The 26,759-nt window shown below is 43.5% G+C and overlaps 1 protein-coding gene and 1 non-coding gene across 3 annotated transcripts in view; both read left to right on the top strand.

Moving 5' to 3' along the window:
• Positions 1-1,176: 1,176 nt before the first annotated feature.
• LOC106569005 (anoctamin-8-like) overlaps positions 1,177-26,759 on the top strand; it is a 35,726-nt gene continuing 10,143 nt past the window's right edge. For both annotated transcript variants that reach the window (XM_045693914.1, XM_045693913.1), the window contains exons 1-15: positions 1,177-1,499; positions 6,956-7,066; positions 8,250-8,382; positions 12,562-12,700; positions 15,610-15,706; positions 16,019-16,135; positions 16,349-16,476; positions 17,056-17,217; positions 18,406-18,558; positions 19,119-19,245; positions 21,528-21,583; positions 21,723-21,797; positions 21,899-22,555; positions 22,792-22,983; positions 26,276-26,407. In XM_045693914.1, coding sequence (XP_045549870.1) covers positions 1,421-1,499; positions 6,956-7,066; positions 8,250-8,382; positions 12,562-12,700; positions 15,610-15,706; positions 16,019-16,135; positions 16,349-16,476; positions 17,056-17,217; positions 18,406-18,558; positions 19,119-19,245; positions 21,528-21,583; positions 21,723-21,797; positions 21,899-22,555; positions 22,792-22,983; positions 26,276-26,407 — 2,358 coding nt within the window. In that variant the 5' untranslated portion in view covers positions 1,177-1,420. The remainder of the gene's footprint in view (positions 1,500-6,955; positions 7,067-8,249; positions 8,383-12,561; positions 12,701-15,609; positions 15,707-16,018; positions 16,136-16,348; positions 16,477-17,055; positions 17,218-18,405; positions 18,559-19,118; positions 19,246-21,527; positions 21,584-21,722; positions 21,798-21,898; positions 22,556-22,791; positions 22,984-26,275; positions 26,408-26,759) is intronic.
• On the top strand, positions 17,964-18,036 carry trnak-cuu (transfer RNA lysine (anticodon CUU)). Its single transcript has one exon. It is a non-coding gene; the product is annotated as a tRNA-Lys (tRNA).

The raw sequence follows: 26,759 nt of genomic DNA, 5'->3' as shown, positions 1-26,759 counted from the left end.
TGAGAAACAAGATTATCTTGTCTGATGAAACCAAGATTGAACTCTTTAGCTTGAATTCCAAGCATCACGTCTGGAGGAAACCTGGCACCATCCCTGCGGTGAAGCATGGTGGCGGCATCATCATGCTGTGGGGATGTTTTTCAGCAGCAGGGACTGGGAGATTAGTCAAGATAGAGGGAAAGATGAACGGACTAAAGTACAGAGAGATCCTTGATTAAAAACCTGCTTCGGAACGCTCAGGACCTCAGACTGGGGGCGAAGGTTCACCTTCCAACAGGACAATGACCCTAAGCACAGAGCCAAGACAATGCAGGAGTGGCTTCGGTACAAGTCTCTGAATGTCCTTGAGTGGCCCAGCGAGAGCCTGGACTTGAAACCGATTGAACATCTTTGGATAGATCTGAAAATAAATATGCAGCGACGCTCCCCATCCAACCTGACAGAGCTTGAGAGGATCTGCAGAGAAAAATGGGATAAACTCCCCAAATATAGGGGTGCCAAGCTTGTAGCGTCATACCCAAGAAGACTCGAGGGTGTAATCGCTGTCAAAGGTGCTTCAAGAAAGTGCAGAGTAAAGGGTCTGAATACTTATGTAAATGTGATATTTCCGGGGGGTTATACATTTGCAAAAATGCCTAAAAACCTGTTTTTTCTTCCTCAATGTGGGGTATTGTGTGTAGATTGGTGAGTGGGAAAAACGATTTTATGCATTATAGAATAAGACTGTAACGTAACAAAATGTGAAAAAAGTCAATGGGTCAGAATACTTTCCTGAATGCACTATACATACAGTATGTTCAATAAGTAGCAAATTGTCTGTGACGCATGAATCCTATACCTGAATGAAGGCTACAACACAGATATAACTCCACAGTGCTTCCAGGAATCTTTGTCTGATTAGCCTTTTATGTTATGTCTAGCCTACATGATGGATGGAGTTGCAATAGAAGATGCCCTTTTATAGCCCGTTCATGTCACAAAACCACCTCACATAATGTTTTACTCGACTCCAATGGAAGGTAGCAGATATTTATATATTTGTTATCACGCATCATTGAAGACAGATATTGCAAAGCAAAAAGAGATCCACCTTTGCTGTAGCTCTACCATCAGTTGTCTTCATTCCTATATTAGACGGGACTTAGTGTCGACCTCCTAACTCCTCCTTCTTCACTGCTCAGTCAAGGAAGACTGGCGTGTGCAGTCCATCATCAGGTAGGTTAGGCGAGTATCCCCAACCTTGTTCATACAACGCTCATGGAACATCATCTTCCATAGTTGCAGTGCTGTCTTTCCAGCACAGGACCTGCACTTGATAGTGAATTCATGCACCAAACTTATGACGTGAGCGTGCGGTACCTAATACCGCCGCGTCTGTTAACAGAACTGTACCGCAGACAGCGACAGTGCAGGGGAGAGGATGGAGAAGACAGTGCCCACCGAAGAGAACAAGATAACTAAGCAAGAGCAAATATCTTCAATGTCGTCAGGTGTACTGGGTAAGTGTCTTGAGGAACACAGCATTTGTCGTCGTGACAGGGTGCGTAAATTCGAGATCGATGGTTACAGAGAGGATAATTATAAATGATGCTATTTGTGGTGGTAGACTATGATGCCGTGTTCTCATACATTCACGAAAAATGCAATTGACCCCAACCTTCGAGGTTAATCCCATAGTTTAGCCTTCATCTTTCATGCCACATGTTTTATTTATTTGGTAGTGCATCGTGTCCTATAACATTGTGCGCATTCCAATGAGAATGAGGAGGGCCAAGTTGCGGCTGGGCTGGCTTTTGTGGTCCCACAGGTGTAGCCTAGTCCAAGGCAATACAACTGCATTTTCATTCATTATATTGTTTTAATGTAGCCTTTGTATTTTGATAAATATTAGATGTTGATTATTTATTTCAGTGGTCTAGCTGTCAAAGTGGTAAAGTAATTGTCCAGTAAAAATCTCACTTTTAAAAGTTAATATTCTGTTAACTCATACACAAATAATGTTGTTGACTCATCCTATACTCCTATTTGTGGCCAAAGCATAAATGTGAGGGGGAAAAAAACACTTCAAAAGCCCAACCTCAAACTTGTGTCTCAAACAGACTGTTTAAAAATGCTTGATATTTCCTCACATATGATAATGTCATCATCCTAAGGAGGATGAGCTGGCCAATCAGCGCTCTACTTGCATGAATATTTTTAATGACCGGTATACGCCCACACCATTCTGTTGTTGGAGTATGCCCACACCATTCTAACACAGAAAAATTGAAAGGAAAAACTATTTCACTCATATTGTAATTAATTATAGGTCATATTTCATAGAAATCTGGAAACACTGGACAGTTACTTTAAACAGAAACTGTAAGATTAAAAACTAAATATTTAATGTTGGATTTTAGTAGCCTACAGTGGTTATTTTATTACAACTTTGTTCTCCTGAAAAACTGCATTGTGCATGACATTAAGCTACCACACATATTTCTTCCAAGTCCACATTTTTGTAGGCCTATACTTAAAGCTGCAATATCCAGGATATTCGAGTTTGGGAAACACTGCTCTACACTATACTTGCTTGTTTTGTCACATAAACTGAAATTAGGCAAACTATTAGAATTTTAGCAACCAGGAAATTAGGTAGTGATTCCTGCATATTGCATCTTTAACATTTACATTAAACTGAAACAACCAAACACACAGCCTACTCTGCATGTGTTTACTGGGGGCGGCAGGTAGCCTAGTGGTTAGCTAGGCTACCTGCCGAGCTGACAAGGCAAACATCTGTCGTTCTGCCCCTGAGCAAGGCAGTTTAACCCACTGTTCCCCAGGCACCGAAAGACGTGGATGTCGATTAAGACAGCCCCCCGCACCTCTCTGATTCAGAGGGGTTGGATTAAATGCAGAAGACACATTTCAGTTGAATACATTCAGTTGGACAACTGACTAGGTATCCCCCTTTCCCCGTTCCCCTCTACCAGTGAACACGCTTAGCCTACTCTGCATGTGTTTACTCTACCAGTGAACATATACCCAGGACACAATGATGACATATCATGAAGATGTCAAGGCGAGAACATCACAGATACATTTTACTGCATAGCATATTCTGTCACAACTATGTGGTAGAGGTGAGAGCTGACTGACTGGTATTTTTTGCAATGGTTGAAGAAAGTCCTCAAAGAGCAGCAGAGGAAACAGTATGGCACAGGATTTGGCCTTTCTGTGAATTTGGAGATGGAGGTCAATAGATAAGAATCCCATCATCTGTAATCTAATATATTATATTCTTGAAGTGTTCTGCTGCCAATGCCTAGCTGTCACTGTTATCTAGCAATGTGGGGGAAGCCTATGAGTAATGATGTAATTGAAAATAATTACTGGGGGATAATGATGGATGCTCAGAGCATGCATTCATAAAGCATCTCGGAGTAGGATCACTGATCTAGGATATGAATATGGGCCCAATGTGCTATTGGATGAGGGGACAGCCCATATTAAAGGCTTTGGACTGCATTTGTAAAAATGTTACTGTTAGACTAAAGTATTCTCCATTCAGTACACACACACACACTCATACACTTACACACATACAATTAACAAAATTGGGCAAAATTGAATTGGTCTTCAAATTAAAGCTTTGGTTAGGAAAATAACACCATAGTAAAGGCATTAGGTACTAGGGCTGACCCCATTTAGTCGACTGGTGGATTGTTTGGTCGATAGGCTGTTGGTCGACCAAGATTTCTTTAGTCGAGCAGTAGCAAAAAATTATAATTTCATGGTGTACAAGACACCTGTTTGATTCGCGCCTGTCTGAGTGGACTAATCCATTGTGGAGGCCATGGGGATGGCACAGTCCATTACTAAGACATGTGCTACTGAAATTGTATATGGTTATATTACATAAGAACAATGGTGCAACACTAATAAAAATAATATTATTTTATAACAAATGTGCTTGCTCCCGCATTGGATAGCGGTCGCTGTCCGCAGTTCTGAAACATCAGTGCGCTGTTGAATTGGCGCCTTTTCCTAGACCATGTTGCTATGTGCATAATAGCAAAGTTAACCTGCATATTGGTGTTGAGAACAATGCGGCGGAGGCAGCAGCGGAGTTAGGAGACGAGAAAACAGCACTTGCCTTAATTGTCTAAGAAAAGTGAGAGGAGAGAGGAAACGCCAACTTAATTAGGTTTATAATCAATGCCTAACTGTTAAATGTGTCTGGCTTTATAAATCATACATATATATCTACAGAAATAAGACAGATCCTGCTTCTGTTTGAGTGTTTGTTTAATAGCCTACTGATTCCGTGAGCACCAAGACTCATGCAACCACAACTTGTCGGATAAACAATTTCACAAATCCGTCTGTTTTTAATCTTTGCAATGCTGTAATAAAGGCTTTACAATTTTTTTTCCGTTAGAACAGCCTCTCTGGTATTACTTAGAATGTATTTAGTGATGTTTACACTCTTCCAAATTGTCAGAAAAATTATATTTATAATAATAACATTCCTTTTTCTTGATCTCCTTCTTATTGTTGTTACTACTATTATGATCCTCATTATAATAATAAGTAATGTCATTATCATTAGTAGGCTTAGTATAGCAGCCTTGTATAACCACCATCGAGCTGTAGGCCAAAGAGCGCATCGTGTTTAGTCTTAATACCGTAACTTACTGAGGCCTATATTTCAATACTTATATAGGCTACTGTGTCAATCAAGCATTCCTTCGTTCATGTCATCACACACCATATGAGTCATTCCATATTTGAAATAAAATCATACATTTTAGTTTGAAAATAAATAAAATAAAGAGAACCTTGAAAAATTTGCGTAAATAATAAATAAACCGTTCCATTTTGGAAATTGCATTCAACTGTTTTTAGTATTTAGGTTAAAGGTAAAAAAAAAATTGAATTTAAACATTACAACAGACTCTCTGGTACGCTTATCATTTTTATAGTGTTGTTTACATTGTTCCAAACAGTCATAAAAATGATATTGTAATCTAACAGCACCTGTTTGGCACAACTAATATGCACGCAGACCAATGGGGCGGCACACAATTGGCCCAGCGTCAGGTTAGGGGAGGGTTTGGCCGGCAGGGATGTTCTTGTCCCATCGCGCTCTAGCGACTCTGGTGGCGACTCTGGCACGCTGAAACGGTAGCAAGGTGTGCAGTGTTTCCTCCGACACATTGGTGCGGCTGGCTTCCGGGTTAAGCGGGTGTTGTGTCAAGAAGCAATGCGGCTTGGCAGGGTTGTGTTTCGGGGGACGTACGGCGCTCAACCTTCACCTCTCCCGAGTTCGTACGGTAGTTGCAGCGATGAGACAAGACTAACAACCAATTGGATACCACGAAATTGGGGAGAAAAAGGGGGTAAAATTATTTTTAAAAACACACAAGAAAAACTAAAAGAAAAACACATAGGATATGTCTATATACGGAAAAATACACGTTTTAAAATTTCGACCAATCATTAAAAAAGAAAATCACAAAAAGAAATTAGTCGACCTAGAGTCGTCTGGTCGAAAGAACAGGTACAATCACAAAGGAACGTTTTCTATATTTGCTGATAGATGTATTTTACGTGCTGCTACTATACTGAACAAAAATATAAACGCAACATGCAACAATTTACAGGTCATATGAGGAAATCAGTAAATTGAAATAAATTCATTAGGCCCTAATCTATGGATTTCACATGACTGGATATACAGATATGCATCTGTTGGTCACAGATACCATTAAAAAAAAGCATGGTCTGCGGTTGTGAGGCCGGTTGGATGTACTGCCAAATTCTCTAAAACTATGTTTGAGTCGACTTATGGTAGAGAAATTAACATTAAATTCTCTGGCAACAGCTCTGGTGAACATTCCTGCAGTCAGCATGCCAATTGCATGCTCCCTCAAAACTTGAGACATCTGTGGCATTGTGTTGTGTGACAACACTGCACATTTTAGAATGGCCTTTTATTGTCCCCAGCGCAAGGTGCACCTGTGTAATGATCATGCTGTTTAATCAGCTTCTTGATTGATAATTCTTGATTTTATTCTCTCAAAATTTGAGAGAAATAAGCTTTTTGTGCATATGGAACCTTTCTGTGATTTTTTATTTCAGCTCATGAAATATGGGACCAACACTTTACATTTTGCGTTTACATTTATGTTTAGTATAGTATAGCTACTAGTCCCTTAACAGTCCCAGCACTAGAAATCCCGGGTATGGAGCTGTCATAGGTTTAAACATTGTAACTTGTCAGTGAAGATAAAAGTATAAGATATGGTTGTGCAAGAAAGGGGAAGGATAGGATACATTTCACAGCACAAGCTATACACGGCTCACCCACTACAGCCTAGTGGTGTTTGTGGGTGTCTGTATGTGTGTGAGAGAGAACAGGACTACTTTTCATGCCAGTAATAGGTGGCTTATGAGTGAGCTCCCACTTCAGTGGGTAAATGCACTGACAAGAGCATTCGATATTCTCATTGTTATCCTGTTGTTTGACCTGATTAAGTTGTAGCCTGTGGTTTGTACCTCCAATGTAGTGGTTGGTTTTCAAGAGCAGTTTTCAAAAGCTACCCTACAAGTACTGCAGCTTAGTAGAGTAAACACTTGTTTGGTGTTTATGTAATGGTGAGCCTCATGTTCTGTTGTGCAAAAAACTATGGTGAGCCTTTTCTGATTCTTTCATGATTTGGGGTGATCTGTGCGCATTTCAAATTGTCTGAGGAGAGAAAGGCGTAACAAACTGCTTTGGCCTTGTTGATGAGTAGAAAAGTGACAAAGCTGGCAGTGAGGATTTGGCACTTTGGTAGAATCCTCCCTCTCTCCTTCTGTCACCTCTTTCCCCATTACACCGCACTAATGAGAACTGTTCTTACCCTCCATCTGTCTATGCATCCCCCCTTTGCCCTCTCTCTCCTCCCTTCTACCTCTCCCCCTTTAGAAAAATTGTTTGGGAAACGCCTCTCGCAGGCCAGGCAGTACATCATGTCCCATAAATCCTGGCTGAAAATGGTTCCCACGGAAGACTGTGATATCCTAATGACATTCTCAGGTACACTTAATCACCACAATCACCTTCTATGGTTCAGTCCCCTCAATCATGATGGGAAATGTGGACGGGAATCTTATTATCTGTTGTGGGCAATGAGCCAATCACTCAGAGACGTGACATGGAACAGTTCACGGGGACTACTGAATCACATCCATTACCTCAGGGCTGCCCAACCCTCTTCCTGGAGATCTACCGTCCTGTGGGTTTTCAGTCCAACGCTAATTTAACACACCTGATTCTACTAATTAGGTGCCCAACAAGACCTTAACTAGCTGAATCAGATATGCTAAATTAGGGTTGGACTGAAAACCTACAGGACAGTAGATCTCCAGGAAGAGGGATGGACAGAAGACCTACAGGACAGTAGATCTCCAGGAAGAGGGTTGGACTGAAGACCTACAGGACAGTAGATCTCCAGGAAGAGGGTTGGACTGAAGACCTACAGGACAGTAGATCTCCAGGAAGAGGGTTGGACAGAAGACCTACAGGACAGTAGATCTCCAGGAAGAGGGTTGGACAGAAGACCTACAGGACAGTAGATCTCCAGGAAGAGGGTTGGACAGAAGACCTACAGGACAGTAGATCTCCAGGAAGAGGGTTGGACAGAAGACCTACAGGACAGTAGATCTCCAGGAAGAGGGTTGGACTGAAGACCTACAGGACAGTAGATCTCCAGGAAGAGGGTTGGGCAGCCCTGCATTACCTGTATGTTTATTACAGAGTAAGGTACTCTAGGATTCTGCACGTGCTGTGGGAATGCATGCTACACATGGATCAATTTCAGTAATCAAAGTCAAACCAAGTTTCCAACATGGATCAAAATTGTATATTAATTATTGCACTGATTCCTGCTAGAAGGGATGACATTAATGCAGTGGTGCCTTGCCCCATATACTCTCAGGTGTTTACCTTATTTGATTGGATTTACCTTTCCACGGCTCCGTCCTCCCACGGTTACTGCTGCTACTTCTGCCAAGCTCTGGAGAATGTCGTTGTTTCAACATCCTTATTTGAATACACTCATTAAATGGCTCCAAGAGTGTCTGATGAATGACTAGAATATAAAGTGTAAAAAAATGGTCAAGCAATTGCGACAGGTTCAATATTAATGCATGGAAATTGGCTCCTACATAAAATGAATGCAAAAGCTGATATAGAAACTGACCATTTCTTTTTTTTGTAGACTCCATAGACGACCACACCTTGCTATGGCTGTTGAACCATATCCGACTGGGAATCCCACAAGCTACAATCCAGATCAGACAGCATCAACACACACAGGGATATGCGTTCTGCATTACAAGCTCATTCGAGAAGTAAGATATCCCACTTCTGACCTGACATTTTTGTCAGAAATTAAATGGTTATATGTTAACTATCTGAGCTGACCCTTTTGCACTGTCTCTTTGCACACTCACAGAACTCTACACACTCTTGCACACTGACACTCCAATGCACACAAAACATGCACACACATTTATATTGACACATGCACATGCACTCACATACTATCACGTTTCAGGAGAAGACCCAGATGCAGACAGTGTCGAAGTAACAAAAGTTTATTACTAGAACAGGAGGCAAGCCAAACGACCGGTCAAGGGCAGGCAGAGGTCAGTAATCCAGATCATAGTCCATAAGGTACAGAACCTTGGGAGAGGTGAGTGCAGACAGAGGAAAAGCCAGGGTGCTGTAACCCCGGATAAAGCGGCAATAAAAGTTGGCAAATCCCAGGAAACGTTGCAGTTGCACTCTGGATGTAGGCTGGGGCCAATCCTCCACCGCTCTCACCTTCCCGGGATCCATCTGTACACTTCCTGCAGCGATGATGTAGCCCAGGAAGGGGATGGTGGAGCGATGGAATTCGCACTTCTCTGCTTTCGCAAAAAGCTGGTTCTCCGGTTGGCGTTGGAGAACGTGTCGGACGTGGAGCACATGTTCCTGTGCGGAGCGGGAGAAAACGAGGATGTCATCGAGGTAGATGAAGACAAACCTGATCAACATGTCGTGGAGAACATCATTCAACAGAGCCTGGAACACATCAGGGGTATTGGTAAGGCCAAATGGCATGACCAGATACTCGTAGTGACCGCTGGCCGTGTTGAAGGCAGTCTTCCACTCGTCCCCTTCCCGTATCCTCACCAGGTGGTATGCGTTCTGTAGGTCCAGCTTGGAGAACACGGTGGCCCCCTGGAGCGGCTCGAAGGCCGATGAGATGAGTGGTAGCGGGTAGCGGTTTTCAAGTGATGTCGTTGAGGCCCTGGTAGTCGATGCACAGCTGCAGGGTTTTGTCCTTCTTCTCCACAAAGAAGAACCCTGCGCCGGAGGGGGAGGCAGAAAGACGGATGAACCCTGCAGCTAGGGAGTCCTCAATGTAGGTCTCCATAGCCTTGGTCTCAGGACCCAACAGAGAGTACAGTTGTCCCCGGAGCGGAGTGGTGCCAGGGAGAAGGTCAATCCCGCAGTCATAGGGTTGGTGCAGGCCTTACTGAACACCTCCGGGAGGTCCTGGTACTCCGCAGGAATGGTCGGAGAGGTCCGGAGAAATTCCGAGCCGCCAGGAAGATGTCCCGGGGCAGGCTGCACTGACTTCAGGCAATGAGAGTGGCAGAACGGGCTCCAGCCCATGTTGGCACGAGCAGACCAGTCTATAAAGGGATTGTGTCGCTGGAGCCAAGAGAATCCCAATACAACGGGAACATGAGGAGACTTAATAAGCAGAAATTGGATTTGCTCGCTGTGGTTCCCTGACACACGTAGGTTGATGGGGTGGTATTGTGGGTGAACAGGCCTATAGAGTGCCCGTCCACCGCTCTAATGTCCATGGGAATGGAGAGGGGCTGAGTGGGAATTCCCAGCTCGGACGCCATGGTAGCGTCCATAAAGCTCTCATCGGCCCCAGAGTCGATGAGTACCCAGAGATTTGGGCTGGTTCCCGCACAGCAAGATGGCATGAATCAATTTTAGAATAAGGCTGTAACTTAACAAAATGTGGAAAAAGTCAAGGGGTCTGAATACTTTCCTAAGGCACTGTATACATGCCCCTGCGCCCCTATGGGCATGATGCTTCTGAGTAGCAGCGAGGACCTGCAGTGTTCAAGAAATGGCACTTTAAATAATGCCACTTTAATAATGTTTACATATCTTACATTAGTCATATCACGTTTATACTGTATTTTATACCATCTACTGCACCTTGCCTATGCCGCTCGGCCATCGCTCATCCATATACTTACAGTTGAAGTCGGAAGTTTACATATACACTTAGGTTGGAGTCATTAAAACTCGTTTTTCAACCACTTTCTTGTTAACAAACTATAGTTTTGGCAAGTCAGTTAGGACATCTACTTTGTGCATGACACAAGCAATTTTTCCAACAATTGTTAACAGACAGATTTTTCCACTTGTAATTCATTGTATCACAATTCCACTGGGTCAGAAGTTTACATACACTAAGTTGACTGTGCTTTTAAACAGCTTGTAAAATTCCAGAAAATGATGTCATGGCTTTAGAAGGTTCTGATAGGCTAATTGACATCATTTGAGTCAATTGAAGGTATACCTGTGGATGTATTTCAAGGCCTACCTTCAAACTCAGTGCCTCTTTGCTTGACATCATGGGAAAATCAAAATAAATCAGCCAAGACCTCAGAAAAAATATTGTAGACCTCCACAAGTCTGGTTCATCCTTGGGAGCAATTTCCAAATGCCTGAAGGTACCACGTTCATCTGTACAAACAATAGTACGCAAGTATAAACACCATGGGACCACGCAGCCGTCATTCCGCTCAGGAAGGAGACGCATTCTGTCTCCTAGAGATGAACGTACTTTGGTGCGAAAAGTGTGAATCAATCCCAGAACAACAGCAAAGGACCTTGTGAAGATGCTGGAGGAAATAGGTACAAAAGTATCTATATCCACAGTAAAACGAGTCCAATATCGACATAACCTGAAAGGCCGCTCAGCAAGGAAGAAGCCACTGCTCCAAAACCGCCATAAAAAAGCCAGACTACGGTTTGCAACTGCACATGGGGACAAAGATTGTACTTTTTGGAGAAATGTCCTCTGGTCTGATGTAACAAAAATAGAACTGTTTGGCCATAATGACCATCGTTATGTTTGGAGGAAAAAGGGGGAAGCTTGCAAGCCGAAGAACACCATCCCAACCGTGAAGCATGGGGGTGGCAGCATCATGTTGTGGGGATGCTTTGCTGCAGGAGGGACTGGTGCGCTTCACAAAATAGATGGCATCATGAGGGAGGAAAATTAAGTGGGTATATTGAAGCATCATCTCAAGATGTGGAAGGCTACCTGAAACGTTTGACCCAAGTTAAACAATTTAAAGGCAATGCTACCAAATACTAATTGAGTGTATGTAAACTTCTGACCCACTGGGAATGTGATGAAAGAAATAAAAGCTGAAAGAAATAATTCTCTCTACTATTATTCTGACATTTCACATTCTTAAAATAAAGTGGTGATCCTAACTGACCTAAGACAGGGAATTTTTACTAGAATTAAATGTCAGGAATTGTGAAAAACTGAGATTAAATGTATTTGGCTTAGGTGTATGTAAACTTCCGACTTCAACTGTACATGTACATATTCTCATTCACCCCTTTAGATTTGTGTGTATTAATTAGGTAGTTGTTGTAGAATTGTTAGATTACTTGTTAGATATTACTGCACTGTCGGAACTAGAAGCACAAGCATTTTGCTACACTCGCAATAGCATCTGCTAATCATGTGTATGTGACCAATAAAATTTGATTTGATTTGATTTTGTGTCGCCTGCTGAATTGAATTGTAAGGCGTTTCGCCGCAGAGAATCATCTGGCTCCTGTATCTGTGAGACACTGGGCTGGTCTGTTAGCTCACAGGGTCTCTTAGTGAATAGGTCTGAATACTTTCCGACGGCACTATATAGTATGCCCCTGTGCCCCTATGGGCATACTGTATGGTATGCCCCTGTGCCCCAATGCCCCTGTGCCCCTATGGGCATACTGTATAGTATGCTTACTTACTCATGTTCTTCTCATTTCTTCTTTTTATTTCTTGTGTGTTCTACTGTATGTCATTTTTAGTGCTACATTGATATTTATTACTGCATTGTTGGGGTTAGCTTGCAAGAAAGGCATTTCACTGTACTCGTGCATATGACATTAAAACTTGAAAACTTGATAATTACCTAATAAGTACTATTTTGTTTCTGTGTAATTGTTTGAAACAAGCACCACTATTTGGCAGCCGAAGTACTCACATTGTTACCACATCATTCGTAAACATCAAATTCGTAAATAGTGACCTGGTTCCAGATATTTTTGTTCTGTGTTGCAATGTTCGGTATCACAGTGACCATAGGAGGAGTTGGCAAGACAGCAAAGTCAGATATGGGATCAGGATAGGTAAATAGAGACTGAAACAGGACTGTAAATTAAAGGCAATATCTGACCCGCTAAAATCCTAATTCCCCTCATTCTCCATTTCTCCTCAGCTTGCTGCGTGGTGCAGAGCTGTTGGGAATGCACAAAGTGGTGAAACCACAGTACGGAGGCGGAACACGCAGGTTTTCCTGTGAGGAAGATAACATCTATGAGAACATAGAGAGCGAGTTGTGCTTTTTCACCTCACAGGTTTGTATCCGTTATGGGCATAATCTTCAAACATATTTAAACATCTCTGATATACACTTCATTTCCTAAAGTATTTGGGCACCTGCTCGTCAAACATCTCATTCCAAAATCATGGGCATTAATATGTAGTTGGTCCCCCCATTGCTACTATACTGCTCAAAAAAATAAAGGGAACACTTAAACAACACAATGTAACTCCAAGTCAATCACACTTCTGTGAAATCAAACTGTCCACTTAGGAAGCAACACTGATTGACAATAAATTTCACATGCTGTTGTGCAAATGGAATAGACAACAGGTGGAAATTATAAGCAATTAGCAAGACACCCCCAATAAAGGAATGGTTCTGCAGGTGGTAACCACAGACCACTTCTCAGTTCCTATGCTTCCTGGCTGATGTTTTGGTCACTTTTGAATGCTGGCGGTGCTTTCACTCTAGTGGTAGCATGAGACGGAGTCTACAACCCACACAAGTGGCTCAGGTAGTACAGCTCATCCAGGATGGCACATCAATGCGAGCTGTGGCAAGAAGGTTTGCTGTGTCTGTCAGCGTAGTGTCCAGAGCATGGAGGCGCTACCAGGAGACAGGCCAGTACATCAGGAGACGTGGAGGAGGCCGTAGGAGGGCAACAACCCAGCAGCAGGACCGCTACCTCCGCCTTTGTGCAAGGAGGAGCAGGAGGAGCACTGCCAGAGCCCTGCAAAATGACCTCCAGCAGGCCACAAATGTGCATGTGTCTGCTCAAACGGTCAGAAACAGACTCCATGAGGGTGGTATGAGGGCCCGACGTCCACAGGTGGGGGTTGTGCTTACAGCCCAACACCGTGCAGGACGTTTGGCATTTGCCAGAGAACACCAAGATTGGCAAATTCGCCACTGGCGCCCTGTGCTCTTCACAGATGAAAGCAGGTTCACACTGAGCACATGTGACAGACGCGACAGTCTGGAGACGCCGTGGAGAACGTTCTGCTGCCTGCAACATCCTCCAGCATGACCGGTTTGGCGGTGGGTCAGTCATGGTGTGGGGTGGCATTTCTTTGGGGGGCCGCACAGCCCTCCATGTGCTCGCCAGAGGTAGCCTGACTGCCATTAGGTACCAAGATGAGATCCTCAGACCCCTTGTGAGACCATATGCTGGTGCGGTTGGCCCTGGGTTCCTCCTAATGCAAGACAATGCTAGACCTCATGTGGCTGGAGTGTGTCAGCAGTTCCTGCAAGAGGAAGGCATTGATGCTATGGACTGGCCCGCCCGTTCCCCAGACCTGAATCCAATTGAGCACATCTGGGACATCATGTCTCGCTCCATCCACCAACGCCACGTTGCACCACAGACTGTCCAGGAGTTGGCGGATGCTTTAGTCCAAGTCTGGGAGGAGATCCCTCAGGAGACTATCCGCCACCTCATCAGGAGCATGCCCAGGCATTGTAGGGAGGTCATACAGGCACGTGGAGGCCACACACTACTGAGCCTCATTTTGACTTGTTTTAAGGACATTACATCAAAGTTGGATCAACCTGTAGTGTGGTTTTCCACTTTAATTTTGAGTGTGACTCCAAATCCAGACCTCCATGGGTTGATAAATTGGATTTCCATTGATTATTTTTGTGTGATTTTGTTGTCAGCACATTCAACTATGTAAAGAAAAAAGTATTTAATAAGATTATTTCATTCATTCAGATCTAGGATGTGTTATTTTAGTGTTCCCTTTATTTTTTTGAGCAGTGTATAACAGCCTACACTCTTCTGGGAAGGCTTTCCACTAGATGTGGAAACATTGCTGCAGGGACTTGCTTTCATTCAGCCAAAAGAGCATTAGTGAGGTCGGGCACTGATGTTGGGCGATTAGGCCTGGCTCGCAGTCGGCATTCCAATTCACCCCAAAGGTGTTTGATAGGGTTGAGGTCAGGGTTTTGTGCAGGCCAATCAAGTTCTTCCACACCGATCTCGACAAACCATTTCTGTATGGACCTCGCTTTGTGCACGGTGGCATTGTCATGCTGAAACAGGAAAGGGCCTTCCCCAAACTGTTGCCACAAAGTTGGAAGCACAGAATTGTCTAGAATGTTATTGGAGGCTGTAGTGTTAAGATTTCCCTTCACTGGAACTAAGGGGCCTAGCCCGAACCATGAAAAATAGCCCCAGACTATTATTCCTCTTTCACCAAACTTTACAGTTGGGACTATGCATTCGGGCAGGTAGCGTTCTCAGATTCGTCCGTCAGACCAGCAGATGGTGAAGCGTGATTCATCACTCCAGAGAACGCTTGTCCACTGCTCCAGAGTCCAATGGTGGCGAGCTTTACACCACTCCAGCCGACGCTTGGCATTGCACATGGTAATCTTAGGCTTGTGTGTGGCTGCTCAGCCATGGAAATCCATTTCATGAAGCTTCCGACAAACAGTTCTTGTGCTAACATTGCTTCCAGAGTCAGTTTGGAACTCGGTAGTGAGTGCTACAACCGAGGACAGATGATTTTTATGTGCTAGGCGCTTCAGCACTCGGCGGTCCGGTTCTGTGAGCTTGTCTGGCATACCTACCACTTCATTGTTGGTCCTAGATGTTTCCACTTCACAATAACAGCACATACAGTTGACCGGGGCAGATCTAGCAGGGCAGAAATTTGACAAACTGACTTGTTGGAAAGGTGGCATCCTATGACAATGCCACGTTGAAAGTCACTGAGCTCTTCAGTTAGGCCATTCTGCTGTCAATGTTTGTCTATGGAGATTGCATGGCTGTGTTCTTGATTGTATTCACCTGTCAGCAACGGGTGTGACTGAAATAGCCGAATCCACTAATTTGTAGGGGTGTCCACATACTTTTGCATATATAGTGTATGTGCTGTTGCTGACTTTTACCTTGTTCCCTTAATCTATGTGGTTGTTCCGCTCTTACCTTGTCTTTAGGAGCGTCAGAGTATCATCAAGTACTGGCTGGATAACCTACGTGCCAAACCAGGGGCGGTCCTTCACAACATCCACTTCCTGGAGGGACAACCAATCAGTAAACTGTTATTTTTGTATTTCATCAATCCCTTTCTCTACAGCATAACAACATATACAGTAAGACGGCTTCATTATTGACTGATAACTATGTTGATTGATCTCAAACGTTTAAATATGTTTGGAGAGTAGGGACATGAATAATGTATTCCTCTATTGCTCAGTTGGTAGAGTTTGTAACGTCAGGATAGGGAGTTAGATTCCTTGGACCACACATACATTAAAAAAAACATTTTTTTTTAAATATACGCATATGACCGTCAGTTGCAATGGATAAAATCATCTGATGAATGGTATTCACTTTTTATTATAGTTCCAGAGCTGGTGGCCAGAGGAGTAATCTGTCAAGTGTTTCCTCTACACGAGCAACGGATCCTCAGTCAGCTGATGACGTCATGGGTCCAAGCTGTCTGTGAGAGACAGCCTTTGGGTGAGCAGCACCTGTTGAGACAATACAGCATTACATATTGTTACAATTATCTGCACTACAAATGCAATATCAATGGAAAGATACACATTTCTTCAAATGATCATTCACTAGCTGAAGCCAATAACCCATTTTGTCTGTCTTTTGTCCATGTTGTTGGTCCATGTCTGTTGGTCCATGTCTGTTGGTCCATGTCTGTTGGTCCATGTCTGTTAGATGACGTCTGTGATTACTTTGGGGTGAAAATCGGAATGTACTTTGCCTGGCTGGGCTTCTACACCAACTCCATGCTGTACCCTGCAGTCGTTGGCTTCCTGATGTGGATCCTGGCAGAGGCTGACCAGGTAGATGATCCAGCATCACATGCCTCAATGGAGACCACACACTGGCCAATAAACCTGTCAATATACAGTAACTAATGTATCATACACAATGTAGTTCAGCCTACTACCTAATCTGCCAGTGACAGTGACATAGGAGTTGGCAAGATAGCACAAACAGATCGTGGACTAGGCTAAATGTAGCTAACATACACAATGGGATTTCACAGTTATACAATACAAATGACTCACCTGTTGTGGGAATATGTGAAGGTGTTTCTTTTCACAATCAATGCATAAAACAGCATGTAACAAAACATGGATGTGTTGGCCTATACTTCAAAACTGTATCACCCACCACAGCTCTTACTATCCCTGTGACATGGCAGGTAGCCTAGTAGTTCAATTCCCCAAGCCGACAAGGTGAAAAATCTGTCGATGTACCCTTGAGCAAGGCACTTTTCTCATCTAATTCGCTCTGGATAAGAACGTCTGCTAAATGACTTCAATGTAAAATGATACAGTCCATTGTTCTTTTGAGTTACTGTACAAAGGTCCCTATGATTTGTATGTATCTCATGTGGCTCACCCACTCGCCAACAGACCAGCCAGGACATCTGCTGTGTAGTGTTTGCCCTTTTCAACGTGGTGTGGGCGACGCTCTTCCTGGAGAGATGGAAGCGGAGAGAGGCCGAGCTGGCATACATGTGGGGAACACTGGACACACCTGCCGAGCCCCTTGAGGAGCCCCGTCGCCAGTTTCGGGTGAGTGTCCTATTATTGCATCCTATTAATTTCAGAGTTAGGCTGAGATTAATCTCTCGCGGACACATCTATGTAAACATAACTGGTACCGTAGAATCTGTCGGGAAGGAATGGGATGCGTGGGGTAATGAGCAGCAGTCACTGGTTATTTGGACATATCACGATTTCAAAGGTGTTAGAATCTTTCGAATTTTAGAAGGGGATGGAACTTTCGGGGATGGAACGTGCAAAGAGAGAGGGTGGAGCTCCTCGTTCTGGTTCCGCTCCTTGTTCTAGCATCTCTTCATCTCTTCTCTTAAAATGTTTGGACCCAGAACTTGATCGAGCAGCGGACCAATTACGCAATACTTTAGTTCTGGAGATTAGTCCGAGATTCAATCTGAGGCGCGTTGTGGAGCCATTGACATTTAAAGGTACTTTCCGAATTGAGCCAACATCTGCTGTGGGAACATTGCATTTAAAAGACGTATTGTCGATAGCGCTCTACAACACACCTTAGATTGAATCCCAGCCTTAGATTACTACCAGTGCTTTTTGGTTCCTTCAGGACTATGGCCAGAGTACAAATTCCATCACCAGCCTCAAATAGCTTTTCCAGGGTTGTTCCAGGGCCAGAGTTTACAGGTCTACAGTGATAAGTAATATGAGCTCTAGGCTTGGAGAGTGTTGTGTGAATTCCAAGGGTTGGGACAGGGATACATGCCTCCTGAGATTTCTAAACGGGCAGTTGTCACTGTTGCTATCAGGCCCGGCTAGCTCAGTCGGTAGAGCATGAGACTCTTAATCTCAGGGTCGTGGGTTCGAGCCCCACGTTGGGCGTAAATATTTTAGCTGGTGTTCCTGATCTTCTCAACTACCATTGTGTCTTTGGGGGACACATGACTCCTGTGGTTTCTAAACAGGCCGTTGTCACTATTTCTATCAGGCCTGGCTAGCTCATGTGGTAGAGCGTGGGACTCTTCATCTCAGGGTTGTCGGTTTGAGCGCCACATGGTGTGGAAATGTGTTAGATGCTTCTCAACTACTGGCTTATTTTTGGGGGACACATGCCTCCTGTGGCTTAAAAAGCAGCAGCTAGCTCAGTCAGTAGAGCATGAGACTCTTACTCTCAGCGTTGTGGGTTTGAGCCCCACATTGGGCGCAAGTATTTTAGTTGGTGTTCGACTAAGCCTGCATCTCTGTGTGCAGGGTGTGAAGCGATGCAGTCCAATAACAGGCTGCGAGGAGTTATACTACCCACCCTGGAAGAGGACAATGTTCAGGTGGATGGTCAGCCTCCCCATCTGTCTTCTCTGTCTCTGCTTTGTCTTCTTAGCCATGCTTGTCTGTCTGGAGATGCAGGTAAGAGACAGGAAAGTCAACAGGAAATAGTCTCATCAGACATATTCCCAAAGTTATGATCATCAAACATGGTCTGGTATTGCAAAAAGGTTCAGGGCGGCAGCTTAATTCCCATTAATAATATGTATTGCTGACACGTTTAGAGGGGAGCTCCTTTCATCAAAGCACTTGGTAGTTTTAATGTCAGGTACGATTAGTGCATTTTTTTATATATAGATTTTTTTCTTTTAACGAGGCAAGTCAGTTAAGAACAAATTCTTATTTACAATGACAGCCTAGGAACAGTGGGTTAACTGCCTTGTTCAGGGGCAGAACGACAGATTTTTACCTTGTCAGCTCAGGAATTCAATCTAGCAACCTTTCAGTTACTGGCCCAACACTAACCACTAGGCTACCTGCCGCCCCATTTAAATACACTATCCCATTTAAATCACATGCAAGCCAATTACATTTTGAGAAGTAAGCACTTTTAAAATAAAAGAGAATGGCTACAGTGCTAATTAACCTGTCTTTCTGTAATTAAATATACCTATGTTGTGGTTTATCTCCTTTTTTTATAGGAGTTTGTGATGGAAATTAAGGAATTACCCAGTATCACAAGATTCATTCCTAAAATGTTGCTGGCCATCGTTGTGACTGTATGTGATGAGGTGTATAGGAAGATTGCCCATTGGCTCAATTATATGGGTAAGCTATGCAGCTGAGATTCATTAACATCAGCACCAGGTGAGGAATGATTGGAACAGTGAGCACCCATCTCAGAATAGAAGTACGTGTCTAGGATGTCCATGTAATCTTATTCATTATGATATGCAAGGCAAAACTGATCCTAGATCAGCATTCTTAGTCTGAGATGCTTTAAGAATACTGGCTTTGATCTCTATAGATGGGTATACTACGATGCAAGCTAGATCTACAAAGGGTTTTCAAAAGATAGCCAGCTTCAGTTAGCTTTTCATCCGTATTACGACTGTGGACAATGGTGTAGTGGAGGCTATACGCAGGTATATGCCGTATACCCACTTTTTTTTCAGTCGGCATTGCATATACTAATTTCTTAATCCCCACTGATGTGTATCAAATTAGTGATGTGGAGGTACACGAAGTATAAATTAATAAGGCTGATGGAAAAGATCTGAATGTTTCGCTTAGAATTTTTATAAAATCGTATTTTTTCACATTTTAAGTGCAGCAATGTGCATATGGTGGTAGTGTAGGCCCTGCACGCAAATGTTCCAAAATGCAATTTGTAGGAAAACACCGTTCTAAAATGCTCACCGCAAGCAAGCGGTTTCATGGACAGAGATATCTGTTTGAATTTTAGAAAGGGGGAGATCTAAAGATGCAACAACTATCATGGGTTGCTAATACTGTGTGACTGGGATAATGCCTTTGGCTGCTAGACAATGAAAGAAAGTTGATTTGAAAACAAATAGAACAGGAGAGCAAATATGAGGAAGTGTTTAAAAAAATTGATCGGTTTTTGGCTTGGCTACTTTGAAACAAGGTAAGACATGCCTCACAATATGAAGTAAAAACGTCCATGTTTCAAACAATTAAGGAATAGGAAAAATATATTGGAGCAAATGATAGGCCTAACTGTCTTCTTGTAGATGGAAAGGCTTTCCCAAAAATCTTCTCAATTAAATGTTAACTAGGTATAAAGTAGCCTATGCCTACCTGGCAGAATAATATATTGATTATTTGCATCAATACAGTGGCCATTTGTTTTGCAAACTCCATCTCATGTGCGCTACTGAAACACCGCTAACCAAACATCAGTGCTAGGAGCCTGCACACTTGAATAAAAGGGTAACAACACAAAAAAATGTAAATGTCTCAGATTCTTCCCAGACATCAAAAGTGGTCACCTGATGTGGTTTAAGCATTGTTGTGGACTAGAACATAAAATGTGTTGTTTTTCTATGAATAAAAGTGTGACTTTGAGAGCGAAAAAAAATCTGAAACCTGTGAATTTCTGACTCAGTTGACAGCCTCATTTATCTATTTCAATAGTAGGCCTACTATTAGCCTACTTGCTCAATACAACTTGGGTTGGCTTGACTGTGAAACACCAATATGGGATTTATCATTTTAGATCATTCAGAATACGTCACGGTTTCTCATAGAATTTTTCACACAAGGGCGCCTTTCCTTCACCGGGCGGGCCGTTTGGATTTTGTTTAGCAAAATTAGAGTATACCCACTTCTCCAGGCACCGCAACGCCACTGACGGTAGATATTGCTCGTCCACCTGCCACTAACTCTAGCAGACTTGTAACTGTGCGTGCATGTCGCACGTGGCTAGTCGAATGCCAAACTCTTCATTGAGGCCATGCTGAAACATCCATGGGCAATTCAGTGCCACATTTTCCTTTGTGCCGAAGTCAAAATTTAAGAAAAGTTATCTTGCAGATTTAGCAGGCTATGGTGTGAAATAGGCTTTTAGAAGTCCCGTCTTTATTTTATTACTTATTGTTAATGCTGTTTTTGTTGTGCTTATTAATGTGTGCTTTTTTCCCCATTCCTATCGATAAAATAATTTTTATTAAGTATTTTAACATGACTATTTCTTAACACACACAAAAACAATATTTAAATCAGTCCTTTTCCTCAAATGAAGATGCCGATGATGCAATCTTTGTCAAAGGGAGGAAATCTGTTTTAATTGGTCCTCAACTTGCAGCTCAGACATTTCATTCAGGATTAATAGAGTTAGCCCTGAGTTAGCCAGCCCTGGAGCAGGTTAGTTCTGAAGGAATCGTTGCCATATAAATGTACCTGTCTAAAATGTGAGCCACTTTCGTAGTACCGGTTATCCCGAGTTGAACTCAAAAATTGACCAAAGTTACCTCGCTAACTCCTCAAACCAGGTACGTAGTGTTGTACAAAGTGATCACACAGGTTTGTTCAGTAATCAGTATCAAATGGAGCAATGTCTTTTGATGATTGGTATTATTTTCTTACAGAGAACTACAGACTTCAGAGTGCCTATGAGAATAATCTCATCATTAAAATGGTTTTTGTAAGTTAGATATTTCTTATTTTTTTATTTAGACCATACTAACCACTGTTATTCACAGGGGTGTATTATTGACTAACACTTTTGTATATATGTTTATAAATGGCATGTCTGATTTAAAGTCCTTCTCTTCATTTTGCAGTTTGAGTTTATCAATTCTTACCTTAGCCTTTTCTACATCGGATTCTACCTCAAGGACATGGAGCGACTGAAGGAGGTAAAATCTGTCAATTAGATTCGGATAATGGAAAACATGATTGAACAAAATTATTTTCCCCAAAGAATAGCAACTGAATATCTCACACTGTCTCCTCACAGACGCTAGCCACTCTCCTGATCTTCCGCCAGTTCCTCCAGAACATCAAGGAAGTGCTCCAGCCTTATCTGTACGAGCATCACAAACTAGGAGTATTTACCCCCAAGGTCGTGTGGGAGATTCTCCAGGCCATAGTGCTCAAGTACAGCCGCCTGGCTCTAGGAAAGGCCCAGGCTTCATGGACTATCCAGTCCCTGCTAAGCCCCAAAGGCCCTGCCACACTTCCTGGACAGACAGAACAGAAGAAGAGAGGAGATCTAAAAGCTGGCTATAGGTTTACAGAGGCAGAGTGGGACATAAATTACACACTGAAGCAACGGAAGATTAGCTTCAATGAGAAGGTGCATGTTGCCAGGGACATTGCCTTGGCGACCCAGCCAGAGGACAGCTTCTTGGAGGACAGTCCCACGTTGGTGGAGGAGGGCATGGATCCTTCCAGCATCTTTGAGATAGTCACTGACATTGACACTTATGAGTCCTCTGAGACCAAGGAGACTAGTGTCTCCCCACCAAATGGCTATGACACGCTAGTATGTCAGAGATGGAAGAGTCCAATCCCAGAGAAAGAGGCAACAAAGTCCTGGATTGAACCGCCTGATGAGCCCAAGTCTGTCATTCTCAGCCAAGCAGAGGTTGAGAGCTGCATGCAGACATATGAGGTGTGTCTTAGTCATCAGATCTGTTGTTATGAACTTGACCTGCTGTCGGTTTATATTGGACACGAGTTTAGTTTAATTTAATGGACTTGGACAGTATTTCTGGCTAGTGTTAGTAGCTGGTGCATGCAGCAGTACATTGAAATTTAAAGTAAAAAGTGATTTGAAACACAAATGCTATTCTATGTGACTTTGTGACTGTGACTTTAACCTCTAACCTTTGACCTCTGACCCAACAGGACACCCTGCAGGACTACCAGGAGATGTTCATCCAGTTTGGCTACGTGGTGCTCTTCTCCTCCGCCTTCCCGCTGGCTGCCATGTGGGCCCTCATCAACAACATCATCGAAATCCGGAGTGACGCCTTGAAGCTCTGCACAGGCCTGCAGAGGCCCTTTGGCCAGAGGGTGGAGAGCATTGGACAGTGGCAGGTCATTGGTCGCTCACATCTGAGCCCGTATTGAAAATATGTTTCACAGTAGGAGTGTTGATCTAGAATCAGGTCCCCCTTGTTCATATAATCCTATTCATTATGATCTAAATGGCAAAAATCATCCTAGGTCAGCACTCCTACTCTCCAATATGAGTTTATCCTGGAATAACCCAGGACATAGAGTATATTCACATAATTTAGACATACAGTATATAGACGTACACTGAGTGTACAAAACATTAAGAACACCTTCCAAATATTGAGTTGCACCCTCTCTGAACAGCCTCAATTAATCTGTGCATGGACTCTACAAGGTGTCGAAAGCATTCCACAGGGATGCTGGCCCAAGTTGACTCCAATGCTTCCCACAGTTGTGTCAAGTTGGCTGGTGGACAGTTGAGTGTGAAAAATCCAGCAGCGTTGCAGTTCTTGACACAAACATGTGCGCCTGGCACCAACTACCGTACCCCGTTCAAAGGCACTTTTTTTTCCTTTTGTGTTGCCTTTCACCCTCTGAATAGCACACAGTATATAGATTTACACTGAGTGTATTGATGTCACTTGTTAAATCCACTTCAATCAGTGTAGATGAACGGGAGGAGACAACAGGTTAAAGAAGGATTTTTAAGCCTTGAGACAAAAGGAAAAAAGTGCCTTTGAACGGGGTACGGTAGTTGGTGCCAGGCGCACATGTTTGTGTCAAGAACTCCAACGCTGCTGGATTTTTCACACTCAACTGTCCACCAGCCAACTTGACACAACTGTGGGAAGCATTGGAGTCAACTTGGGCCAGCATCCCTGTGGAGTCATTGGACTCTATGTAAACTGGAATCTTCTGGGATATGTTCCGGTCAGCCTCAGAGAACAACATCGATCTATACGCTGACTCGTGAGTGAGTTTATAAAGAAGTGCATTGGAGATGTTGTACCCACTGTGACTATTGAAACCTACTCTAACCAGAAACCATGGATGGATGGCGGCATTCATGCAAACCACCGCATTTAACCATTGAAAGAGGTCTGGGAATATGGCTGAATATAAACAGTATAGTTATTCCCTCCGCAAGGCAATCAAACAAGTGAAATGCCAGTACAGGGACAAATTGGAGTCGCAATTCAACGGCTCAGACACAAGACATATGTGACAGGGTTTACAGGAAACCACGGACAACAGAAAAAGACCAGCCACGTCACGGACACCAACGTCACACTTCCAGACAAACTAAACAACTTCTTTGCCAGCTTTGAGGATAATAAAGTGCCACCGTCACGGCCCGCTAACAAGGACTGCGCCCACCCCTTCTCCTTCTCCATGGCTGATGTGAGTAAAACATTTAAACATGTTAACCCTCGCAAGGCTGCTGGCCCAGACGGCATCCATAGCGGTGTCCTCGGAGCATGCGCAGACCAGCTGGCTGGTGTGTTTACAGACATATTCAATCACTCACTATCCCAGTCTGCTGTCCCCACATGCTTCAAGATGGCCACCATTGTTCCTGTACCAAAGAAGGCAAAGATAACTGAACTAAATGACTACCGCCACGTAGCACTCACTTTTGTCATCATGAAGTGCTTTGTGAGACTAGTCAAGGATCACATCACCTCCACCTTACCGGACACCCTTGACCCACTTCAGTTTACATACCGCCCCAACAGGTCCATAGACGTTGCAATCGCCATCACACTGCACACTGCCCTATCCCATCTGGACAAGAGGAATACCTATGTAAGAATGCTGTTCATTGACTACAGCTCAGCATTCAACACCATAGTACCCTCCAAGTTCATCATCAAGCTGGAGGCCCTGGGTCTCAACCCCGCCCTGTGCAATTGGGTCCTGGACTTTCTGACACACCGCCCCCAGGTGGTGAAGGTAGGAAACAACATCTCCATTTCGCTGACCCTCAACACTGGGGCCCCACAAGGGTGCGTGCTCAGCCCCCTCCTGTACTCCCTGTTCACCCACGACTGCGTGGCCATGCATGCCTCCAACTCAATCATCAAGTTTGCAGACGACACAACAGTAGTGGGCTTGATGACCAACAACGACGAGACAGCCTACAGGGAGGAGGTGAGGACACTCGGAGTGTGATGTCAGGAAAACAACCTCTCACTCAACGTCAGCAAAACAAAGGAGATGATCATGGACTTCAGGAAACAGCAGAGGGAGCACCCCTCTATCCACATCGAAGGTACTGCACTTCGAGAAGGTGGAAAGTTTTAGTTCCTTGGCGTACACATCACAAACTGAAATGGTCCACCCACACAGACAGTGTGGTGAAAAAGGCACATCAGCACCTCTTCAACCTCAGGAGGCTTGGCTTGTCACCCAAAACCTTGACAAACTTTTACAGATGCACAATCGAGAGCATCCTGTCGGGCTGTATCACGCAACTGCACCGCCCTCAACCGCAAGGCTCTCCAGAGGGTGGTGCGGTCTGCACAACACATCACCGGGGGCAAACTACCTGCACTCCATGACACCTACAGCACCCGATGTCACAGGAAGGCCAAAAAGATAATCAAGGTCAACAACCACCCGAGCCACTGCCTGTTCCCACCGCTACCATCCAGAAGGCGAGGTCAGTACAGGTGCATCAAAGCTGGGACCGAGAGACTTAAAAACAACTTCTAACTCAAGGCCATTAGACTGCTAATCAGCCATCACTAACTCAGAGAGGCTGCTGCCTACATTGAGACCCAATCACTGGCCACTTTAATAAATGGATCATTAGTCACTTTAAACAATGCCACTTTAAATAATGCCACTTTAATAATGTTTACATATCTTACATTACTCATATCATATGTATATACTGTAATTATACCATCTATTGCACCTTGCCTATGCCGCTCGGCCATCGCTCATCCATATATTTATATGTACATATTCTCATTCACCCCTTTAGATTTGTGTGTATTAGGTAGTTGTTGGGAAATTGTTAGATCACTTGTTAGATATTACTGCACTGTCGGAACTAGAAGCACAAGCATTTCATTACACTCGCATTAACATCTGCCAACCATGTGTATGTGACCAATAACATTTTATTTGATTTGAATAAGGGATCATAGCTTTCATCTGGATTCACCTGGTCAGTCTATATCTTGGAAAGAACAGGTGTTCATAATGTTTTGTGCACTCAGTGTATATTTACCCCACCTGCAATTAAGCTCATAGAACCATTTTAGAATCAGGCATTTCAAGCATCTCTGCAAAAAAGCATGCTAACAGTTATTTATTTCATAAAGTTATTTTTCCTCAGAGATTTCACTCTCTCTGTGTGCAGACAGCAATGGAGGCCATGGGCTTGATAGCCATTATGGTGAACTGTTATCTCATTGGCCAGTGTGGTCAGCTGCAGCGTCTCTTCCCCTGGCTGAGCCCTGAGATGGTCATCATCTCCATCGTGGTACTGGAGGTAAAACGCAGCCAGCCATTTTGTCTTCACTCTGTGACACCTAGTAGATCGATGCCACAACTACAGACAACAATCGTAGAAATTGTGGTACTTTTTATATACTACCTTTATCAAAACCAAGGACACTGTACATAAATCCACAAAGATTACAGAATATAAAACAATGGAGCATAGCAAAAAAAGAAGGAGGAGGTGTTGTCTTTAAACACAAGTGAATAGCCTTCACTCAAAGATGACATCTTGTTTTGAATATCAATTGCAGCATTGTACAAGAAGTTAGATCCACATTGTGCTGTCTTCAAAATTAAAAAGGAAAGGACAGGTAATTGAGAAAAACTATTGCTAAAATGTT

The sequence above is a fragment of the Salmo salar genome, chromosome ssa14 (assembly GCF_905237065.1).
Source record: "Salmo salar chromosome ssa14, Ssal_v3.1, whole genome shotgun sequence".
Lineage (NCBI taxonomy): Eukaryota > Metazoa > Chordata > Actinopteri > Salmoniformes > Salmonidae > Salmo > Salmo salar.
Note: the sequence above shows the minus strand (reverse complement) of the source record. Positions and strands in the feature narration are given on the sequence as shown.